At 41.4% G+C, this 24,823-nt stretch overlaps 1 protein-coding gene across 2 annotated transcripts; it reads left to right on the top strand.

Moving 5' to 3' along the window:
* Positions 1-53: 53 nt before the first annotated feature.
* On the top strand, positions 54-24,524 carry AIDA (axin interactor, dorsalization associated). 2 transcript variants are annotated; one of them, XM_059677372.1, is made up of 11 exons: positions 54-293; positions 6,767-6,836; positions 11,992-12,045; positions 12,489-12,543; positions 15,871-15,957; positions 16,625-16,688; positions 16,847-16,953; positions 17,810-17,932; positions 20,172-20,294; positions 22,475-22,592; positions 22,719-24,524. In XM_059677372.1, the coding sequence occupies exons 1-11, from the start codon at positions 184-186 to the stop codon at positions 22,813-22,815; spliced, it is 1,008 nt and encodes a 335-aa protein (XP_059533355.1). In that variant the 5' UTR covers positions 54-183; the 3' UTR covers positions 22,816-24,524. The 2 variants fall into 2 exon arrangements, with proteins under 2 accessions (XP_059533355.1, XP_059533356.1); XM_059677373.1 differs by lacking the exon at positions 15,871-15,957.
* The last annotated feature ends 299 nt before the right edge of the window (positions 24,525-24,823 follow it).

The raw sequence follows: 24,823 nt of genomic DNA on the forward strand, positions 1-24,823 counted from the left end.
CGGCCGCGGCCGAGCCGCCAAGTTTGGCTGTGGCGGCAAATGGGCTTGGGCGGCTCCTGGGCGGGCGGCGGCGGCGGCGGCCGGAGCGGTTCCTCCCGGCCCTGTTGATGTCGGGGCCCGGCCCGGGGAGGATGGCGCCCTAGAGCCCGGCCTCGGCGGGGCAGGGGCGGGCGGGGACCGGCCATGTCGGAGGTGACCCGGAGCCTGCTGCAGCGCTGGGGCGCCAGTTTCAGGAGAGGCGCCGACTTCGACTCGTGGGGCCAGCTGGTGGAGGCGATCGACGAGTATCAGATGTGAGTGCCGAGCGGCGGGCGGGCGGGCGGGCGGCCTCCCCCGTTCCCGTCGGTCTCTCCCATCCCTGCCTCGGCGGCCGAGGCTCCCCAGGGTGGGGCCCCGCGGGCACTGGGTCTCGATCGCCCGGCCCCCGGGCGGCTGCTGCCCTGGGGACACCGCGATCCGCGGGCTCCCTGGGCTTCCTCGCCCTTCTCCCTGCCCCCGCCTCCCCCGGGCCAGCCCCCATTCAACAGGTTGCCCTGGTCTCCCGGGCCGCCGGCCCCATCGGGCTGCCTCCTTAGTTCCTTTCCCCCCCGTCTCCCGGGTCCCCCGCTTGCAGTTTCCTTTCCTCCTTCCCCCCCTCCCCGCCTCTCGCAGGTTGCCGCCCCTCAATTTCTCTGTTAGAATCTCCGGGGGTTGGAGGGGGTGGAGGGGGGAAACTTGGGTGCTCTCCACCCCTGTTGCAGGCATGAGTGGCTCTGTGCACGGTGCCATCCTCCCCCCGACCCCCCATCCCCCGGGTGCAGGACTGGAGGGGACTAACTGGTGGCGATGGAGAGGAGAGGTGGGGCGGGGGGGCGCCCCCGGGAAAGCGGCGAGGCCAGAGGTGCCTCCCCTGCCCAAACCAGGGTGGTCCCCCCTCGCGCGCCCCTTCTCCGCCCATCGTTCTGTTTTCCCCGTCCACCTCGGTTCCGTTTCGGTTTCTGGGACTGTTATGTGCTCAGCAGCGTGTGGGTCCCACCCACCCACCCCCTCGCTCGGGTGTTTTGGGTGGAGCCCGCGCAGGATGTGAACAGAAAAGAGAGCAAAAATGTGAATTAATAGACCACGCACGGGAGCCGCCGCTCCCTCCCGGGCCCCTCCTCCTTTTCCTGTGTGTAATGTGTAGCCCCCGGGTGCGTGTGTGGACCCGTTTCTTTGATTTCTTTCCCTTTCTAGTTTCCCCTTCCCCCCCCCCAAAAAAAGTAAGTTTTTTTTTATTTTTTTTATTACAAGATTTACGTACATATAAAACTTTGATTAGATTCTTGCACATTTCCCTGGAAATAACTGGCTGCTAAAATGCCATTGCAAACGGTTGCCATTAATTTACTTCTTGGGTTAAAGCAAGTTATTGTTTTGAGGCTGCAGGGAATGTGGAAAACCATGTGTGTGTACAATCCCCCCACCCCCACCCCCAGGATATATGGTTGGTACTTGGAGGAGCTAAATTCTTGTCCTTTCTCTACAATAGTTATTTGTGTTTTTATGTGACCATGCAGTGGAACGTGTACATGTTCTCCTACCCCAGTGGTCGGCAAACTCACTAGTCAACAGAGCCAAATATCAACAGTACGATGATTGAAATTTCTTTTGAGAGCCACATTTTTTAAACTGAAACTATATAGGTAGGTACATTGTTATTAACTTAATTAGGGTACTCCTAAGGCTTAGGAAGAGCCACACTCAAGGGGCCAAAGAGCCGCATGTGGCTCGTGAGCCCCGGTTTGCCGACCACTGTCCTACCCCATCTCACTGACTTTGAATTGCCTGTAGTTGCAAAAGGCAGAGAAAACGGCCCTGCTCTGGGCGGTTCTGCCGTGCATATCGTTTGATTTGCACTTTCACTTGATAGCACTTGCTCTTGCAAATAAATACTCGGTGAGCGCATGATTCTCATTTTACAAAAAGAGGAAACAGAAGCTGGGGTTAAGCAGACTACCCAGGATCACAATACTGTACCGCTGAAATCTGAGGTTTTGCAAAAATTCCCAATCCTGTCTGCTCTGCTCCATAGTATTTAAGACACTTTGTCTAAGATGTGTCGTGTGTCTAACTTGGGAAATGAGATTTTCTTCATTACCAAAGAACGTGCCCTTCCATACTCTCGCCTGTTAGGCAGTGAGCACCTATGTGGGTCCTCATGCTGGTGTTCGCCAGGATTGCAGACCCTGAAGTGGAAAGCTGCCTCTCGCTGTGATGTGGCGGGACCCTGCAGCTGTTGGCATTTAGCAGCGGGGCTCACAGTGCAGAGTGGAGAGTACCATGTCCAATTGAACTTACAAAGGAAAGTTGGGTATGCAAGCTGTTAGCTAGCCCTGAGGAACAGGCACATACAAAGCCGTTGTTGGACCTCTATACCAGCTTTTTAACTTCGTCATTCAGAGTAGTTCTCAGATTTTAAAAACTGCCAGTGTGATGATTGGCTTAAATTTTATAGATGTGTAAAAAAACAAGGCTATGTATAAAATGAGGTTGAAATGGTCAAAGCAGTGCAATTTACAATAGCTGAGATCTGGAAACAGCCCAAGTGCTCATCAGGAGACGAGTGAATAGAAAAGCTGTGGGACATTGACCCCATGGAATACTATGCAGCCGTGAAAAAGAAGGATCTCTTACCCTTTGAGACAGCATGGAGGGACCTGGAGAGCATCATGCTAAGTGACATACGCCAGTCAGAGAAAGACAAGTGTCACATGATCTCATTCATATGAACAAAATAGATCCAGAGACAGAAGCATGGACCAAACTCTGGAATCTCAGAGGAAAGGCGGGGGAGGGTGGATGGGTGGGAAGAGATCAACCAAAGACCTTGTATGCATATATGCATAACCCATGGACACAGACCGTAGGGTGGTGAAGGCCTAGGGTGGGGCAGGCTAGAAGGAGTCAATGGGGAGAAAAGGAGGTATATGGAATACTGTCAACAATAAAGATTGTAAAAAGTCAATCAGGAAAAAAAAAGACACTTTGTCTATGATGTGTCATGTGTGTAACTTTGGAAATGAATTTAAAATTCATATATTCAAAAGGAAGGCACATTGTCTTTTTTATTGTAATTATCTGTGAGGAAAGGCTGCAGAAAAGACCATTTGGGGACTACTAAATGATGTAAAAAAGAATTGACAGGCTGTAGTCACTGACCGGATATTGAGAGTGAAGACGGAGGGAGGGTCTAGGATAATTGGCATTTCTCACGGGGTAGGCAGCAATGTCTTTATTTTTTTTATATTTTTAATATATTTTTATTGATTTCAGAGAGGAAGGGAGAGAGAGAGAGAAACATCAATGCTGAGAGAGAATCATTGATCGGCTGCTTCCTGCACACCCTCCACTGGGGATCGAGCCCACAACCCAGGCATATGCCCTTGACCGGAATCGAACCCAGGACCCCTCAGTGTGCAGGTCGATGCTCCATCCACTGAGCCAAACTGGCTAAGGCGGCAGCAATGTCTTTAAGGTCATACTCCATACAGGAGCGCATCTATGAGAGGGGGGTGCTCGGGGAAAGGATGTCATGTTTAGTATTCACATAATGTGAGATACTGTAGCATAAACAATTTCATCACTCAACAATTGAGAGCTAGGGGAATAAAGACCAGTATGATTTGATTTCCACCATCAAAGCACTGATGGTCTAATTGGAGGATTTCAGAGTGAATTGGGTATTGCTATTACAGAAGCATGAAAAGAAAGTGCTACCACATTGCTCTCTGTTTCCTGAAGATTTTGGTTTACGGCTTTTGTAAAAACACTTTTTCTGTCCACCCCCACCCCCTCCACTCAGTCTTGCACGTTCTACCCCACCAATCCTACTTAAATGTTTCCATTGTAATTAGCACCATCTAAAATACATGATACTTTTATATATTGGTTTGATGTAATCTCTCTCCCCACTTGAATGTAAGCTCTTTGAGGGCAGGGTATCCAAGCTATACGAGTGTCCAGAGTAGTGCTAAGCTATCACAAATAATTGCTTAGTCAGATATTAGATAATTACCACATTCTGTTGAATGGATGGATTCAGTAGTATGCTATGGGAACATTAGAGAGTTGATGCCAAAATACTGTTGGAAGATTTAAACAAATTATATGGCAAATCCCTAACTTAGGGTAGAGTGGTATAGAGTCTCTTGCTCAGAATCAGATATTTCACAAACCAAATCTGAGGTCTTAGCCTAGCACGTGGATGCTCAGTAAATATTTGTTAAAGTGAATGGGTGAGTTTGAAGACTGAATAATACCTGTTGTTAATCACCTTTACTATTTCTTACATCAGTGTTACTCAGGTGTGGTCCACAGATTGGTGCTGGTCTGCAATGAGATAAATAAAGGAATTGAGATTTGAGATTTAGAAACTATAGCAATTTAACATCTGCACGGTCATTTTTATTTTATTGAAGTACTAGAGGCTCAGTGCACGAAATTCGTGCACTGGTAGGGTCCCTAGCTGCTGCCGGCTGCTGGCCGGGGCCTCCCTCCCTTCCCCCGGCCGGCCCTGCCCCCTGGTTGAACTCCCGGTTGAGGGGACAATTTGCATACTACGCTTTTATTGCATAGGATTAGTCTGGAACAGATTTGGGGGAAAGAACTGGTCCTTCACTCTAGACAGTTTGAGAAGCACTGATTTCTGTCACAGATTGCTGTCAGTCAACTACTTGTTTATGTGTTTAAAGTATAATTAAAACTCCCCTTTGAGAATCGTCCTGTTTTATCTCTAGGAAGCATTGTAAGGTGAGTTTATTCTCTAGAGAAGAATATTTGATAGATTTCTCACCTCTACTAACAGAACAGCAACTCTTGCACCTTGCTTGTCTGATATCCAAAAGCATGTGGGTTTTCCCTCAAGGGACACAATCATGTCTCACTTTGCCTTCAAATGGTACAATCATTTATGGATATAGAAAATATATTTGCCTAGGTTTTTAAAAAGTTTAGAATAACTATTGAGGTTTAATTTATATACCACGAGTTCACTCATTTTACATAAGCAATGAAATGAATTTTTAGTAAATTTACCAAGGTGGGTAACCATCACTACAATAAAGTTTATAACATCGTCATCACCCCGAAAAGACGCCTTGTGCCCATTTGCAGTCACTTTATATTCCTACTCAAACCCCAGGCAACTGCTCATCTATATTCTGTCTCTAAAGATTTTTCTTATCTGGACATTTCATGTAAATTGAGTCATATAATATGTGATCTCTGTGGCTTCTTTGATTTAGCATAATGTTTTTGAGGTTCATCCATGTTGTGGCATGTATCACTACTTCATTCTTCTTAATGCCAAATAATATTCCGTTGAATGGATATACTCTTTTTGGTTTACCCCATTCATCAATGGGTATTTCCACTTTGGGGATGTTATGCATAATACTGATGCTCTAAGCATTCGTGTACAGGTTTTTTGTGTGAATATATGTTTTCAGTCTTTGGGAATATACCCAAGATTTTGAAATTGCTGGGTTATATGTAACTCTGTGCTTAACTTTTTGAGGAATTACCAAAGTGATTTCTACAGTGACTGTACCATCCTACCAGCAATATATGAGGGTTCTAATTTCCCCACATCCTTGCCTACACTGTTATTTTTTTCTCTCTTTTTAAAAATTATACCCATCCTAGTGGGTGTGACATGGTATCTCATTATAGTTTTGATTTGTATTTCCCTAGTGACTAATGGTAAGATTGATATTCATGTGCTTATTGGTCATTTTTGTATCTTCTTTGGAGAAAAGTCTGTTCAAACTCTTTGCCCAATTTTTAAGTTGAGTTATTTGTCTTTTTATTCTTTAGTTGTTAAAAGTCAATCCTGTGTTTTTGCTGCCTCAGAAATCGCTTTGGATCTTCACTGTTGAGCTGTACTGGTAGCACAGCTCCCTCCTTGAAAATTCACCCAAGCCCTAGCTGCTATTTTTAATTTTGATGATAATTGGGCAGACAATGATTTTCATGGCTGACTGGTGGAGTTTTCTTTATTTTCCATGAAAAATGTTTTCAAAAGTATAATTTGGTTGGGTATTACCACTTTGGCATGGCTGTAATATGGACTCATCTTACCAGCAAATTAACAATAGACTGGTGAAGTGTCTCTGGTTGGTACTGTTAATGGTGCTCACTGGAAGTTTTAAGCAGAATCTGGACAACTGCTTATTGGCTTGTTACAGCAGAAATGTATGCGTCTAAAGAAAGTGGGGTTAGATGCCATTTGAGATTCTTTTCAGCTCTAAGATTCTGTTTTTACTGTCTAGAGCTCAAATTTGTCCCAGTGAAATGCTCTGAAAAGTATATCTTATTTTCATTGTCATTGTATAAAGAGTTTGATTCTAAAGATAATGTAGATTTATACTTTGAAACCAGAACATAGATTATTGCACTTCACTGTCTGTTTTTTAAAATATTGAAATTGTGCCCTGGCCAGTGTGGCTTCATTGGTTTGGCAGCATTCCATGCACCAAATAGTTGCTGGTTCAATTCCTGGTTAGGGCACATGCCCCTGGTGCAGGCTCGAGCCCCAGTAGGAGGCATGCAGGAGGTAGCCAATTGATGTTTCACTCTCACATTAAGGTTTCTCTCTCTCCCCTTCCCTTCCTCTCTCTCTAAAAATGTATAAATAAATAAATAAAATATTTTTAAGAATAAAAGATTGAAGTTGCTTCACGTTGTTGCACTTGAGATACTTTGCTTTCCTTCAATTCTAAAGAATATATATATGTTTTTCTTCTTACAGATTAGCAAGACATCTACAAAAAGAGGCCCAAGCTCAACACAATAATTCTGAATTCACAGAAGAACAAAAGGTATCATAAAATAATTGCCAGATATGTCAAATTCCAAATGAACAGGGTTCCGTCTTTTTTTTTTAAGTATATTTTATTGATTTTTTACAGAGAGGAGGGAGAAGGATAGAGTTAGAAAAATCGATGAGAGAGAAACATTGATCAGCTGCCTCCTGCACACCTGCTACTGGGGATATGCCTGCAACCAAGGTATATGCCCTTGGCGGGAATCAAACCCCAGGACCCTTCAGTCCTCAGGCTGACGCTGTATCCACTGAGCCAAACTGGTTAGGGCAGGGTTCTGTCTTTCGATTCCATTAAGCAAAAACAAAACTGTTATACAAAGAACGATACTGATTATGCTTTGCTGAATATTGTGATCACGTAGAGATACCACGTGATTTGCCACTTAGTGAATTTCTTCATGAATTTCTTTACTTAGCCATTTAGACTTTGTTTATCTTAGTGGAGATCATCTACACATTGGTTGGGAGGGAAGTCCATAAACTGGAGTTTGAGGATGAGTAATTGTATCTTATTTTTAACTCTGAGCTTTCTTAACTTCTCTACCTCCTTTCAAACCAAACAGACACTCCCCCCAAAAAGTCACCACTGAAAAAAATTAGTTCAATAGTTTCGGATAAGATTCTGTCGGCAAAATAAATGCATCAGATTGCAAAATGTTTCATTGGTGCTCTTTCTCCTTGAATTAAAATTTTAATGTGTCATGTTAATTCCTTGTACTGGTAGAGATGATGAAAAGTAGGATGCTTTAAGAAGCTTTACTTTAAAGAGTGAGATGAAATGGGAAGAAACAATTCCCATTTTTTCCTGGCTCAGAGTATCTAATGTAAAATCAAATTTTAATCTCATAGATAAAGAAAAAAGAGTTGTGTCAGTTTTTCCTTCATCTCTTAAGTTCCATCAGTGGATGGAATGTCGGCCTGCGGAATGAAGGGTCCCGGGTTCGATTTCGGTCAAGGGCATGTACCTTGGTTGCGGGCGCGTTCCGGTGGGGGGTGTGCAGGAGGCAGCTGATCAATGTTTCTCTCTCCTCGATGTTTCTGGCTCTCTATCCCTCTCCCTTCCTCTCTGTAAAAAAATCAATAAAATAGCCCTGACCGGTTTGGCTCAGTGGATAGAGCGTCGGCCTGCAGACTCAAGGGTCCCAGGTTCGATTCTGGTCAAGGGCATGTACCTCGGTTGCGGGCGCATCCCCAGTGGGGAGTGTGCAGGAGGCAGCTGATGGATGTTTCTCTCTCATCCATGTTTCTAGCTCTCTGTCCCTCTCTCTTCCTCTCTGTAAAAAATCAATAAAATATATTTAAAAATAAATAAATAAAAATAAAAAAATCAATAAAATATATTAAAAACAAACAAACAAAAAAACATCGGTCCCCTGTCTCCTGTGCACTCCCTACTGTGGATCAGGCCCAAAACCCAGACATGTGCCCTGACTGGGAACTGAACTGACAACCTTTTGGTGCACAGGAAGCTTTAAAAAATATTTAATGAATAAATGCTTCATTATTAATCTTATATTATTGATATTTATTCATATATGATTATTGTTTTAAGGTAAGAGAAATCCTAATCCTAAATCTCTAAATTTTTGAGAGCATAACTTAAATACATCTCCACAATAGTTATTTTAAAGGACTCTAAAACAGAACTACTGATCCCTCAAAACTTTACTAATTGGTGGTAAAATATTCATAGGGATTTTCTAATAATATCCACAAAGACTTCTGGTGGAAAGTAAGAAAATTTGTGATTCTTATTTGATCCTCCCTCATGATTAGTTGACTTGGCTTTCTAGTCCCAATAGTTTTGTCATAATAACAACTGGGTTTAATAGCCAAAGAATAGCCGCCAAAAGCTTTCATTCCATTAAGTTCCCTTCTTTGGTGTCGTAGATTTTCTCATGTAAGTTTCTGGGCAGAATAGAACATCATGTCTCATGATGCTTAGAAAGGCTTTTCCTGTTTTGAATCAAATTTGGTGATAATGAGAATTCTAGCACTAATGCTTGTATTATATTTTATAGGCATCCCGTTTCTACTGCCTCGCCCTTCTCTTCCTCCCTTCCCAGCCTCCCCCTAGCTAGAGAGTAGATGACTAGCTGTTTAAGTCTAAAAAATTAAATCTGGATTGAGACTATACTACTTCAACTATGTGTATTTTTAAAACCTATTTAAATTGACTAAATTTTAGCAAAATTAATGTAGCTCTTTAATTGTCTAATTTTTATTTCATCTTTTTCTTTGAAACTGCTCTTTTTGGAGTTGTCAATTTCCCTAGCAACAATAAACTAAAATAGCCAATATTCTGAAAATGAGGACATTACCATTTCTGTATCATATCAGGCATGAACAATTAATTTGAATGAAGGCTGATAATTTAAATGTTTCTGAATTTAAACTTCACTTACCCTCAATGTACAGTAGTTACTACTCAGTACTTACTCTGGTACAAGTGGTCTGTGCTTCTCAGTCATTTTTGCGTCCATTTGTTTCTAAGAAAGGTGAAACAATTACAGTAGCAAGCACTTGATTTTGACACCAATAAATCCAACATGTTTTAAAAGTCATTGTTACATCTGAAAATGATAGTGTTTCACTCGTTTTTTAATACTGATGTTGGGTGTGGTCCCTTAAAATAGTTATGAATAATGCCTATTGGTATTTTGCCATAGTTCAGTAGATTCTGGCTGAAAAGCTGTTGCTTCTGCTTAACTTGAAGAAATGTTCATTTTAAAATAGGTTTATTAGTGGACTCATAGTTGTTAAACTACATTTTACTTTAAAAGTTAAAAGTATCAAATCAAATGGATTTTAGAGTAAAGAAGGAAAAGGAGTTAAGTAATATTTTTAAGACTTGCTCATTGATATATCTCACCTAATACAGCAAAACCCTTTTTAAAAGAACATTTTTGAAAGAACAAAAAGTATGGGCAAATGGTATTAAAATAAATGTATTGCTTTTTTATATTTTGTATAGAAAAAATTTGATGTGCAGGGCAACTTACTTAACCTTTGTTTAATTTTCACATCTATAAAATGACTTTCTCTAACTGATAGAATTATAGTGAGGATTAAATGAATTAAAGCTTATAAGTCACTTAGGAGAGCTTGTCAGTAAGCGCTCTATAATTGTTAGCCATCACTGCTCCTATATTATTACATTTATGTTTAACATTATTTATTAGTTTTGTCAGAGTTGAGTGGTATATTTGAATAACAATGATTAGATTTTATTAGGAAAGATTCACTGATTTCTATGCAAAAGCTATTTGAGCCCTAACCGGTTTGGCTCAGTGGATAGAGCGTCGGCCTGCGGACTGAAAGGTCCCAGGTTCTATTCCGGTCAAGGGCATGTACCTGGGTTGCGGGCACATCCCCAGTAGGGGGTGTGCAGGAGGCTGCTGATCGATGTTTCTCTCTCATCGATGTTTCTAACTTTCTATCCCTCTCCCTTCCTCTCTGTAAAAATCAATAAAATATATTTTAAAAATGTCTTTATATAAAAAATAGCTATTTGAGATGTTATATAAATCTGTCTTGAATCCTTTTGTGCTTAACATATTTAAATGGAATCTTTAAATGTAAATTTTCAGAATGAAATTGGGTGTTTTCTAAACTTTTACGTTGGGATTAAAAGGAATGTTTAGATTGTGGAGGTAATTAAATATGGTTACTTGTGCATTAGCCAAGAGTCACATCTTGCTCAATAGTGGTTTATTTTGTGAGTTGCTGTGCCAGCTTTTATTATTGATATAATAATTGCAATAATGCACACTAGCCTAAGCACCAGGGCCAGGATGATACTTGTCACTCCTCTTTGCTCCTCATTATCTTGCAGAGAAAGCTGACAAAAGAGAAAACCGCCAAATTCAACGAACATTTATTCATTTAGAAAAACATGTCATTTGTTTGCAGAATAGTTCATTGTGAAGGCACTGTAAATATTGTACAAAGGTACTTCAATTTTATGGTCTAGATTGATTTCTAATAAAAAATTAAGAAATGTCTTTTTTGGGAGGACTTGAAAGTATAGATGGGCATAATTTGGCTGCCTGCTCTTACAGATATTTCTTCTATGGGTGTCCTCCTTTTCATAGCCACCCTAGTCATTCATGTTCTTGTTCATTACCATTTACTTGGATACTTGAAATAACCTGACTGATCTTACCTTCAGTTTTTTACCTTTTCTACTTCATCCTATGGATTCCGTTGTCACAACAATCTTCTTAAAGGGCAAATCTGATTGTCATTCTGTGTTCAAAAACCTTCAGTGTAATTTACTGCTAAAGTAATGACTGATTCCTCAGCTAATCATTGAAGGTCCCCTTCAGAATGACGCCCCCATCCCCAACACACACACACACACACACACACACACACACACACACCCCACACTTCAATTTAGTTGGGGACAAATGAATCATGACAATCTTCTAAGCTTTTTAGTTTTAAAAATCCTCCCCGTCACTAGAGCATGTGGTCTTGTCCCATTTCTTCAGAACATACAGTGGCTTACTTTGCTGAATCTTACAGAATCATGTGTCTCTTCTTTAGATTACAGTGATTTTGTACATGTCTTGTCTTATATACCATAGAAGCTGAGCTTATTAAGGTCAAGGACTATGTCCTGTCGCTTAATATCCATTTTATAGCTCATATTATGTAAAACAGACCTGACTGTGAAACTTGCCACCCTTCATCACAGGTATTCATTTTGCTTACTAGTGCCTATGTATTTAATTATGTAAAGTCATGATTGGACTTAGTAAAAATGAAATTATATCATGCTAACTTTCAGATACTTTTACTTTTAAATCTTTTAATGAATTTCAGGCTTTATGGAGAAAAAGAGAAGGCAGAGTTTGGAGGGGACAGGTTGGAGGTTCTTTTCATTCCCCTTTAAATCATGTCATAAAGCTGTCGTCAAAGTAAACTTAATTTAACATTGGTGGTGGCACATTAGGTCTCCCTCATCCCAGCCCTTTGCTGCCTGTTTCTCTTCTTTAAAATCTGCAAGATGCTAAAAGAAAGAGAATTTAACTTATTTTTAGAAATTATACATCCTTTATCAATAAAATTTAACTGGTGATTTTGACAACTACTACTTAATGGTTATAATATTTGGTATTTATAGCTTTTTCTTTTTTCTACAGAAAACCATAGGCAAAATTGCAACATGCTTGGAATTACGAAGTGCAGCTTTACAGGTAAATAGGTTTTTGCCCCTCTTTCTGGTATAAGGAAACCACCAACTGTTAGGTCTGCAAAGTCAAGGAAAAGAAATTATTATGAACTATTCTAATGAAACATTAGGCATGCCTACTAAGAGCAGTATTGTCTCAGGAGGGTTTTATAGCAATAGGAATTCATGAGTTAAGCTCATATGAAAATATTTAGTTCATTTTTTTATAAACTAGAACTAGAAGATATAACTTTAATTTTTTTTTCTGTTATTATTAGTCTGAATGTTCCCAAAATACAACAACAAACAAAAATCCGCTTCAGACTTGTCATTTTCTACTTTGAAAGCAAGAAATAGATTCATTTATTTTGGCTACTTTTGGACTATTTAGTTCTTGCCACTTAAAAGACATCGAGTATAATGAAATCTTTATAATAAAAAGATGTAATATGCATATTTTGAATTCAGTCCACACAGTCCCAAGAAGAATTTAAACTGGAGGACCTGAAGAAGCTAGAACCAAGTAAGTTTTTCAGTGATACTTGTTTCAAAAAATATTCATTAGATATATTAAGATTATTTAACATAGCCCTGACCGGTTTGGCTCAGTGGCTAGAGTGTCGGCCTGTGCACTGGAGAGTCCCGGGTTCGATTCCGGTCAGGGGCGTGTGCCTTGGTTGCGGGCACATCCCCAGTGGGGGGTGTGCAGGAGGCGGCTGATGGATGTTTCTCTCTCATCCATGTTTCTAACTCTCTGTCCCTCTCCCTTCCTCTCTGTAAAAGATCAATAAAATATATATATTTTTAAAAAGATTATTTAGCATAAATGCTTATTTGATTTATTTCTGTTAATATCTTGTCCTGTGTGATTTTTTAATGCTTTTATAATACTTATTGTACTTATAGTAATTTTTATTTGGTTTACCTTCATTTAGAACAGTGATGGCGAACCTTTTGAGCTCAGCGTGTCAGCATTTTGAAAAACCCTAACTTAACTCTGGTGCCGTGTCACATATAGAAATTTTTTGATATTTGCAACTATAGTAAAACAAAGTCTTATATTTTTGATATTTATTTTACATATTTAAATGCCATTTAACAAAGAAAAATCAACAAAAAAAATGAGTTCCCGTGTCACCTCTGACACACATGTCATAGGTTCGCCATCAGTGATTTAGAAGATGAAAAATTTGATTCTAGGTTGTACTTGCCTCACCTATATGTTTTAGCCTTTATTTTGTTTTAATCACTGTAACAAGACTACAGTTACTTTGGTAAGCGTTTGTAGTCATGCCTACTGGAGAATTTAAAATTATAGTCATTGATGTCCATTTATACCATGACATCCAAAGCTACAGTCCAGCTGTTTGAGCTGCTCTACAAAACATTTTTTTTTTTATTGTCCTCATTTTCTTTCCCTTCTTGAAAGCTCTTTTGAAGTAAATAATTTCTTCAAATGTTTTGGTGCTTAGGATGCTGCTAAATAAAGCTTCTTTTGCTGGTTCAAATGAATGGTCTCTTAGAGAAAATGTTTGCAGTCTAGGCAAAGGCACAAGTATTGAATACCACCATAGCGAATATTCGGGTGCTTTCATCACCCCAGAAAAAAATTTGTACCCAGTAGCATCCACCCATTTCGCCCGACTCCCCAATTCCCAGCCACTAGTTTAATTTCTGTCTCTAGATTTGCCTGTGTGGATATTGCTTGTAAATGGAACCATATAATATATGGTCTTTAGTGACTGGCTATATATACCATTGTTTTAAGAAAAGCACATTGGTAGCTTTCATGGTTATTTAATGGTTATATAATGTTTCTAAAGAAAATTATAATCAGTTTTTCAATGATAAGCATAATTAGGACTTTGGCTTCTTAGTCACTATTTTCCATTACGTTTTTGTTTGATGTGTGTTTTCTTTCCCCAGTTTGTTTCCAAATAAAACTTTAAAATCAAATAGATATGTAGGATGACTGTAAACTGTTTATCCTTAGGTCTTTATTATCTCTCCCTCTAAACATGTCCAATTATTTCTCCTATTGCCTGAAAGGATCTTTCATGGGTGACCATGGTTACCAACGTTTAGAGTAGCAGCTACCTAATAGTACTCAGGTAAATCCACTCAGTTGCAGTTTGCTAACTGACACGTGCCCATGACCTTACAGCTCATAAATGCCAGAACTGGGTTTTTTTGGTTTTGTTTAATCCTTATTGTTGAAAGTATTACAGATGTCTCCTTTGGTTTTGCTTTTCCCCCATTCACCTGCTCCACCTCACACCCACCCCTCCCAAGCCTTCACCACACTATTCCAGAACTTGGTATTGACCAGGGTTCTAAGTGGCTCCAGAGCCTGTGTTTCCTCCACTGCACTCTGTATTAATACCTGTAACGTTAGAATATCAACATCAATCCTAACTATCAATAGTTCTCCTGTTCAAGCTCCTGAGAGCTTATTGACACACATATTAGAAGATTGGACCAAAATCTGCATTAGTCTTCTATTTCTTGTGTTTTTGTTTGCTTTTATTTTTTTTAAGATTCGGGGTAGGAATGGAAAGGAAAGATAGCATTATTGGGATTCATTCTGTTATATTTTGAATTTATATAGTTCTTTTCATATGGACTTCTCCCTCCCTCCTTGGTACTTACTAGCTTTTTAGATGACTTTAATTTGCTCTTGCCTCCTAAAGGCACATCAGTGTACTTATTGTGTCTCAGTAGGATATGCTCTGTAATTTTGATTTGATTAAAGCTAGGTACTTGTGAGTTAATTATTGTATCAGAATCATTTCCTACAAGTTGGCGTTGATACATTTTAAGTTAAGTGTACTTAGTCCAACTCGCCTCTGCCTCTTCTAAGACTGTAGGCAAAGGAAAATTAATGAATGGCTGTACCTTTCAATATGTGGACTTGGTTGCTTTATTTTGCTAATGTATTTTTCCTTGAGGTTTTTAAATCTCTTGATAATCCTGTCTGAAATATACTAAAACTAAGATCTTGAAGGTACTAGTCATTTAATTTTCTTATGTTAATCCTTAGTAATATCAACATATCACATTTCAAATCTCTGCCACTTCCCCTTAGCCAATTCAGCTGTACAGTCCGTTCTATTCCTTGAACAAGTCAGACTCGTTCCTGCCTCCGAGCCTTTGTTGTTGCTCTCGCCTGTTCTCTAATACTTGGAAAACCCTTGTCCCAGAGCTACTTAGAGACGGTTCCTCTCATTCCAGGTCACAGCTCACACATCTTCTAACAAGTCAGTTGAGAAAGGCCTACCTTGCCACCTCAGCTGAAGTTCTCTCCTCCTCCACTTGTACAGGCTTCCTGTTTGCGGCCATTATCACGCTAAGCGCAATCTTATGTCACCTTGTTAAGTTGTTGGCTCATCTATTGTCTGCTTGTCCTCACTGTGGCCTCTGATCCATATGTGAGGGCAAGAAACCTCTGTCTTGATCACTGCCATATCTCACACATCATGGGACATTGTGGCCATTCAAGGCACATTTGTTGAGAAGAAAAGAGTGAGAGGAAGGATAAGGGTGAGAGCTGGAGGGGGAGGGAGAGAGAGAATGAGAATCTAGACACAAGTCTCAGATTTCTCTCTCACTGAAGGACTTAATAGGGGCGCTATATTATAAGAAGTCTGGTAAACACATCTCACTCCTGTTGAAGTCGTATAATTGCAGTCTGTGCTCTGGGATTTCCTCCTTTGAGATGACAATACGCCATACCTGTGTTAGCTTTAAGCTGCAGGACTCCAGAGTTAGGCTGAATAAGATGAATGTAAAGTTCTAGGAACTTCTTGGATTGCCCAGTTAATGCCGTTACTTCACCTTCATATAATTGCAGGTAATTACTGGAAACCCATAAGGCTAGATATGAAGCACATACTTATAGCACCTCTCCAACGTAGGCAGAAGAGTAGAACTCCTCTCTGTAAGTTTACATGCCAGAATATAATCATTGAGCACAGCCATAGTCCAGGAGGTGGTGCCATAGCGTGTGGTTTCAGACTTCCCTTGAGGATAAGACTTTCTTTATGTTCGTGTGCACATATGTTATGTATATGTATGTATGTAATAACCTTTATCATAAATGATAATGTTTAAGTGTATGTGTATAACACCTGTGTGTTTACAGTAAACTTTATAAATGAACATTATAACCAGGTTTACCAAACTTTACCAGTTTCATGTAGTTGAGGGGAAATCTAATCAGGACATAGAATAAGACATGTTCATGTACCTCTGATTGGTGATCTTTGATGTCAGTCTTTGAATGTTGTGCTCCAGGAAGGAGGCATTACTTGTCTGTCCCCATGTCTCACCTGGGGCTTTGTGCACAGAACTATTTGGGGGTTTGTTTTCCATGAGGGCTTGGAGGCGCTGGAACTTAGAGAGCTTTGAAATTGTCAGTGGCTGGAGCATCCTACGGAGATTTCCATTTGCTAAGACCTCTAAGTCCATGGACAAATACACGATAAGATTGGCCATTTTCAAAAATTACTACTATGCAGAGAAAATTGATTAAAAACAGTCATTTGTGGTAAAATTTTAAATTTGATTCATAGAAGAACTCATGTTCCTTTCTCTTTTTATTCTAGTCCTAAAGAATATTCTTACCTATAACAAAGAATTCCCATTTGACGTTCAGCCTGTCCCCTTAAGGTAAAGTAAATACGCACCCATATTCGTTTTCTTATTTTGCACCTATTTGTGTCAACATTGTTTATATCAGCATCTTACCTGGGAAGTGAGCAGCTGGGAGGCTTCCCTAGAATACTTGGTTTTGTAGCTCATTATATTTTCTGTCCTTTTGCATGTAGAAGAATTTTAGCACCTGGTGAAGAAGAGAACTTGGAATTTGAAGAAGATGAGGAAGAGGGTGGTGCTGGAGCAGGGTCTCCCGATTCCTTTCCTGCTAGAGTTCCCGGTGGGTATCTTTGTTTTAAAATAGTCATAACTTAATCCCAGGCCAGGGTGATTGGTACTGATTTTGGTACTTGCTAGTGGGGAGGAAGACATCTCCAGAGCCCGTGCCAGTCTGAAGCAAACGTTTATGCCCATGTTATTGGCAGGAGCTATTTTAGAAGTGTGGTCTGAAAGTATCTTACTGTGTCGGGGTCCCAAGACCACCCTCAGGTTTGGTCATTCGCTAGGAGGACTCAGCATACAGTTGTACTCACAGCTATAATGTATTGCAGTGAGAAAAGTACAAGAACAGAACCAGCAAAGGGAAAAGGTATGCGAGCAAGTGGGGAAGCCAGGCGCGAGCTTCCGGGAGTCCTCCCTGTAGACTTGAGTTGTGATTAACTCCCCCAGCGACAAATGGGGGCAGCACAGGGAGATGTGTTCTGTCAGCCAGCACAGTGGGGACTCAGTGCCCGAGCTGGTACTGGACCGATCCCTTAGCCACCCCCTGCCGAGCACTGGCCGAAGTCCCTCCTCCCAGAGGAAAGCAGGTACTCAGCACAGACCGCCTTGTTTGCCCAGACAGCTTAGGCACAGTGGCCGTTCCTATCAGGGGCTGTGGGAACCCTCCCCGATCCAGGTTCCCAGACACGTGCCCAGGGCTGACCTTGCAAGCAGGCCTTTCCCAGAGTAACAGCCTCGGCCCAGCTCTGTTCACTCTTTCCTGTGCACCGTCGTGGTACTTGTTTAATCAATCACACTGTGGTCATTACGCCTGGACCTGGGGGGTGGGGGTGGGTAGGAAAGCAAATCACATAAAATGTTGACTCTGAAATTACCAGTGGAGCTCATTTCTATTGCTGTTTCTCTGTTACCAGGTACTTTATTACCAAGGTTGCCGTCAGAGCCAGGAATGACGTTACTAACGATCCGAATTGAGAAGATCGGTCTGAAAGATGCCGGGCAGTGCATTGACCCCTATATCACAGTCAGTGTAAAGGGTAAATAACTGCCTCCATGTTTTCCCTCTGGTGACTTTTATAAAATGTTGTTTCTCATTGGGATAAATGGGGGCGGCGGGACTCCCGTGTCTATGACAGCTCAGTTTTCATTCATTCTACGGTGAGGCAAGATCTCCGAGAAGAGGGCATCATTCCTTCTCCCAACATTTCTGAGAGATTTACTAAAAGCATTTTCCTGGTATAACTTACACTCATGTTTGCTTTCGAGGTTTTTTTCCCTATGTGTTTTATTCTTAAAATTCCATCAAGGGTGCTGCCTAGACATATGCACTGTCTTCACGGCAAAGACATCCTTCAGGAAACAGGTTTAAAAAATGTCTCCCACCTCCCAAGGGTGTGTGGTTCCCTTTGCACAGCCGTGCTCTCCGGTCCCCTGGTGCCTCCACGCGAGGCCCCCTCATTCCTGTCCAGGAGAGCCGAGCCCAGGTGGGCGCGAGTCCGGGCGTCGATGAATCATCCCTGGAGAAGGGAAACAGGACATATCCGTAAACATCCACACCCAGAACGCAGTCCTGGGGGACGCTAAAAAGTGGCGTGTTTCTTGTCCTGAACTATGTGACCAAGGTTATTAACCCTTTGAGTGCCAACCAATATCCTAGGAACGATGCTAAAATTGCCAAGGCGTTTTTGCTGATTTTACAGCAGTTTAGGAAAAAAATTATGAATCGCAAGTAAATGAAGTTACATATTCAAAAACTTAAGGAAACCTTTACTACATTGACATATTTACCAATATCATCACTAATAAAAGCAGACTTAGAACTGGACGCCATTCCAAAGCTTTGATAGCGCTCCCGGCACTTTTGGCGAAAGACAGGAGGAGCGGGATCGCGCGCCCCGGCACTCTAGGGGTTAAACATGGTTAGTCTTAGAATTTGTTTTTTTACTATCCAATGATTGACGCCTTGAAAACAACTTTTTCTGTCTTTGGCTTAAGAGGGGAACCATAGTGGTTGAGTTATTTTGTTGGATTGCCACGCATTTTATACAGAACTTTATTGTAAAGCACTTTGTGGCCTATTAAAAATAATGACTGAGTGATTGAGAATGAAGTTGTCATACAATCATTCAGAAATGACAACGCAGTTAATTCCACCCACAGTTATTCTGCAGTTTGAGGCAAATCAATGAAACAGATCTGGACTGCAATGAATTGGAGGGAGCTTTCACCAATGGCAGAAATAAATTCAGACGCATGTGGGTTCATTAGTACCAAATAAAAGAAAAAGGAACTCGGCCACGGAGGAAAATTGTGACATGGAGAAACCACGATCCACAGCACTAGTGCGGTGCTGCCTTATCTCCTGATGTGCAGTTACCAAGTCCACGGTCGACTGGAAAGCATTTGTGCCCGAAACTGTTCATAGGCCCTTAGCAAAGCTGCATATCTCATTTGGGAATATACACGGTAAAACAATGTCATGATAACGTGATAGCTATTATGCATACACCTTGGACTGAAATATGTTTTTGTGTAAATAATTTTAGGAACTGAAATAATTAAATGTGCTAAATCGTTTTAAGTCCCTTAAGATGGGTCTGTGGAGTAAAACACCGAGGAGTCCTTACGCGAGTCCCCATTGAATTTGATTAAACTGGAAGATTCCCGGCTCCAGGAAATGAAAACCATGCTCCATACAGAGTGCACCATCTGGCTGTTGTAAATCAGGTTATGTTACAGCAAATGGAAGCAGAATGTATGTTATATACATGCAAAAGCATTCACGTATGGAGAGGTTTCATTGGCAGCTTTCATGCCCGATCGGTCCTCCGACTTGAATAGAACAGGGGAATTCTGATAGAGGTCAGTTCTCAGGCCCTCCCATGCCATGCAGTTGGTCAGGTGGGAAGCAGGGATATTATTCACATTCCAAAGTGTTATTGCACACAGGGATATAATGGCCTGTTCCCTGGGGAAGACACAATGCTCCTTCACCTCTGAACTATAGGATCACATTGTGTGCCCTCCAGGCTTCCTCAGGTACCCAGTCATGGCAAGGCTTCCTCTGCTGGTCCCTGAGGTCCCCCCCTCGCTCCTCAGCTCCCTCCACATACCTCTGGAGACCACAGGTCTTCCTTCAGGTGGCCGCCCACACCAGGTGGGAGCTCCCGTTAGCTGGGGGTCTGCCGGCCTCTAGGAAACAGAATCCCGGGGGTTCCTGTGTGTTTGAGTCTGTGCATTTGAAGCCTGCTGAGCAGAAACTCTTTTCCTCTCTAGATCTGAACGGAATAGATTTAACTCCTGTGCAAGATACTCCTGTGGCTGCACGAAAAGAAGATACATACGTTCACTTTAATGTGGACATTGAACTCCAGAAGCATGTTGAAAAGTTAACCAAAGGTGTGTAATCGTCAGTAACTGACCCCTTGTGCTCGGAGTTCTCCTCTTGTTCATGCGTGTGGGCCTGGTGGACCCAGCAGCGTTGGAAAAAGGAAATGTCACATCGTGTTTATGGAATTGAATGAGATATGTATTTATATTTAAATGTGGGAATTGGGAGTTGTGTTATCTAGTTGTATAATAAATAACACATAATAAAGCAGTCTTCCATAGTAAAATCTTATCATCTTTAACAACAGAATAGAATGAAAGCTTTCTTATATGAAGGGCTGAGGAAGCAGGGCTCCCTAAGGATTAAGGCTCACTTTTTCCAGCGGAATGAATCTATTGGGCAGACAGACCCTGTCATTTGCGTTAGTTGGCAGGAGGATGGGAAAGGACATAAGCAAATGATTAAAAAGGTGAAGTCACATTTCCAAGTTGCACGTTTCTTGGGGTGAAACGTTTCTCTTGCCTTTGTCCACCGGATGCCAGTGTTCTCTGAACAGAAGACTTCGGAGCCCCTTTACCCCCGGAGATTCAGTTGTGGTGTTTGCATGTTCAAACCCCGTGGGAGGATCGCACAAGATACACATGTGCCTCTTAAACAGTTGCTACATTTCTAACACAGCGGTCACCAACCTTTCACACCTCACGGACCACCAGTGGTCCACGGTTGGCAACCGCTGCTCTAAAACACTTGATCTTTTCCTTCTCAAATCGGTGCTGCTGTCCCTGTGTCCTAAAGGACGGTCCTGCCCGGCTGGTGTGGCTCAGTGGTGGATTGTCGACCTGTGAACCCCAGGAGGTTGCAGTTCGATTCCCAGTCAGGGCATGTGTCCTGGTTGTGGGCTCCATCCCCAGTGTGGGGCGATCTCCAGTGTGGGGTGTGCAGGAGGCAGCTGACCAATGATTCTCTCTCATCATTGATGATTTTGTCTCCCTTCCTCGCCCTTCCTCTCTGAAATCAATAAAAGTATTTTAAAAAATAAAAGACTTGTCCTGCAGTGCTCCTGGTAGAGGGTGATTCTCTGAGTGTGAGCAGCTTCCTGGTGAGATGCAAATGCTTGGGCCCTCCAGAGTTTGAGAATCGCTGTGTTAGCAGCATTAAGTAGGTAGGACGTGCTTAAGAAATAAAGTCCAAGAAATGTCAGTGTGAAGTGTGCCTTCTGCAGGAAAATACAACAAAACTTTGTTTTCCATTTTACTCCATTGCTCTGAGAAATGTTTCTGATGTGGGGTGAGGGGCGTGTTTCACGGGCTATTAGATTACAGTGGGGCCTTGACTTACGAGTGTCCCGACTAACGAGTTCTTCAAGATACGAGCTGTCTCTCAGCCGATTTTTTGCTTTGAGTTGCGAGCTAAAATTCGGGTTATGAGCCAGCTTCAGATACCCCACGACTAGCTGGCGCAGTGAACGTCACAGTGAACGCCACAACGTCAGCCCAGCATCACGCGTCTCACTCGTTCACTTTAAGATTTGACAGACGAGGAATTTGAGTTACGAGCTCCGTCACGGAACGAATTAAACTCGTAAGTCAAGGCCCCACTGTATGTTTGTTTTATTGAGCCGTGTTCTTGACGACTTGACTCGCAGGGTGTTAAAAATAGGACTGTATTCAGAAGTTGACTCCATTCATTTTTCCCAGCTTTGAATTCGTTATGTACAGTGACTCTAGTTTGAACTGATACGAATACTAATGAATATGCTGTTCCTTCTTCACGTTTACACGCATGTCAGCCCATCTTCCTAGGCCAGTGATGGCGAACCTATGACACCGTGTCAGAGGTGACATGCGAACTCATTTTTTTGGTTGGTTTTTCTTTGTTAAATGGCATTTAAATATATAAAATACATATCAAAAATATAAGTCTTTGTTTTACTATGGTTGCAAAGATCAAAAAATGTCTATATGTGACACGGCACCAGAGTTAAGTTAGGGTTTTTCAAAATGCTGGCACGCCGAGCTCAAAAGGTTCGCCATCACTGTCCTAGGCTATTCTCATTTCACGGGCCGTTCTTCGATCAGTCTGGCTCAGAAATTTTGCTAGAGTTTGGAGTGACAGCCACAGACATACCATCAGATCGTATAGCAAAGGTTACTTTATAAAATTGTGCCAGTTGCTTATTCATATGCGTCTGGTGATTAAGAAAATGTATTGACGAGAATGGTGCTGTCATGCTTTTTCCATCCCTTAGGTGCAGCTATCTTCTTTGAATTCAAACACTACAAGCCTAAAAAAAGGTTTACCAGTACCAAGTGTTTCGCCTTCATGGAGATGGATGAGATTAAACCTGGGCCCATTGTAATAGAACTGTAAGTGATGCGCGTATGGAGTCAGTACTGATGGAATGCTGACTAGTATTTCTTCTTAGTATGTGACCTTGAAATAGATCGATTATCAAAGTATTTTAAACAGTGGTTTTTCTGTTGTGGTTACAGATACAAGAAACCCACTGATTTTAAAAGAAAGAAATTGCAATTATTGACCAAGAAACCACTTTATCTTCATCTACATCAAACTTTGCACAAGGAATGACCCTGCCATGAGTAACCTGGAACTTCTGTGAATTTTACCACTCACTAGAACCATCGTAGCTCTGTAGAATCCTCTCCCTTCAGCAGGCAGGAAGCAGGCCGTGCCAGGCCAGCGGGCCAGAGGGAGCCCCCTGCAAAGCTGCAGCACAGAACCCATGTCCAGCACGTCACTGACATGTCAGACTCCTTTGGATACAGGCTTATTGTAGGTTTTGAAACATGTTTTTACTTTTTTATTGATTGTGCAGATAATATTCTCCTTTCTAATTGACCACTACTGCCCTGCTTCCTGGAACAACACTGTTGTGGGTAGGATGTGCTCATCTTCAAACTTACTACAGCAATAAGAATGTACTAGAGTTTACACGTCTACTCCCTTCCGCTCCACTACGCTCTTTTGTTTTTTTGAATTAATGTCAAACTTTGGGCCGATGTGGGTAGGATAGTGTGGAACTGCTTTGGAGAGTTTGGACCAGTTATGCTGTCCCGGAAGTAAATTTCTAGGCTGCTCCTGGAAGGTGGCCTGAGTTCACCTGCTCTCACCCTTCTCCTGCGTAGAGAGTGCCTTGGCCAGATCAGTACCCGTGTGGGAGTGTTCCCAGGTTGTAGCTGTGATTTTCCCAGAGGACAAGATTGTTTCTGAAAGTGAGCATATTTTTAGTCGTGTTGATTTGCTCTTCTTCTACATCACATGGTTATTCTTTCTGATAGTGATTCTAGGGTTAGGGCGGAACCATCTCAGAATAATTACCAATTTTTAGGTGGGTTAATAATGTCTTCTAAATCATGTAATCTAAACATAATTTGAGTCAGATGCTAACGAGATACTGCAGGAATAACTGCTGGTTTTCTGACAACTGATTGTGAAACCTGCATACCTCTTACAGCGACAAGTATGCGAAATTTAGAGATACTCTATTTTTTTTTTTATTTTTATTTTTTACATAGGTAGATAGGATTGCCATTTATTTCCTGTTTAGATATATCACCATTCATCCATATGGGAATATGCAGGTCATTAGCTTGTTATAATTTGACTATTTACATTATTTTTGACTTAATGGGGCATAAATAAAACTTTCATAGTATACACGAGGCGCCTGTTTGATACACAGAACATTAAATTGGGGTGGGCTTTCTGTAGAGCCCACATAGTTCATGTCACTACTTTCCATGACCAGTGCTGGCGCGAGGGGAATGTGGTGCAGTACTTGGCCTGTTGTTAAACTAGTGTAATAACCTGTCATACTGTTCAGTGTGTTTGCTTTTTAAAATAAGTAACCACAATGAAGTTATCCCAGCCCTTGCACTTCAAGAGATTTAATCTTTTCAGTTGTCCGTTGGGTCAATTCTGTTTACTGAGATGAATGTCGGAAACTTTAGGAGCCTGAAAGAATTCTCAGCCAGGTTTAGTCTGGTTTCTCATCTTGATTAGATTAATTTCAAAATGATTCCGTCCACAGTAGCTGGAGGGGATGAGGAATTGCCTTAAATAACTTCGTTGTTCACTCAACTCTTAGACTGTGAGTTGTCAGCCCCCCAGACTGTAAGCTCCTCGAGGGGCAAGAACCACACTTCCTCCACGTCATGTAAACTGAGGTAGGGGCAGCGCTCTGTACCCTGCTGGACTCAGGACCTTTTGTTTGATGTTGCTGACAAGACCTAAAAAATCCTCTCAAAAAACCTACTATTAAAATGTAGCAAAACCGACATATTGTTCTTTCTCTTTTCTCATAGACCGTAAGACATGTATATCAAAGTGTTAATTTATATGAAGCATCTGCTACTGTTCACGAAGTATGTTTTATATGAACTACACATGCCTTTCATCAGTATTAAAGAAGCTTAAATTGAACACTGTGTGAGTAGCTTAGCTTTAATTCAGAACTGAATGAAATAACAAAGCAAGTGATTGTCCTGAAGCAGTAGACACAGAATACTCCACAACCCACAGTAAATTATTTAAATTTACTTTCAAATGAGAGGAAAAAAATCAGCCATTGAACAAT

The sequence above is a fragment of the Myotis daubentonii genome, chromosome 20 (genome assembly GCF_963259705.1).
Source record: "Myotis daubentonii chromosome 20, mMyoDau2.1, whole genome shotgun sequence".
Lineage (NCBI taxonomy): Eukaryota > Metazoa > Chordata > Mammalia > Chiroptera > Vespertilionidae > Myotis > Myotis daubentonii.

Bases quoted from the DNA above. Each gene is read 5' to 3' on its own strand.
- AIDA (XM_059677372.1), top strand. From the start codon at position 184: ATGTCGGAGGTGACCCGGAGCCTGCTGCAGCGCTGGGGCGCCAGTTTC. The intron at 15,958-16,624 runs GTAAGTTTACAT...TTTTTATTCTAG, and splicing joins GAAGAGTAGAACTCCTCTCT to TCCTAAAGAATATTCTTACC. The intron at 16,689-16,846 runs GTAAAGTAAATA...TTTTGCATGTAG, and splicing joins GTTCAGCCTGTCCCCTTAAG to AAGAATTTTAGCACCTGGTG.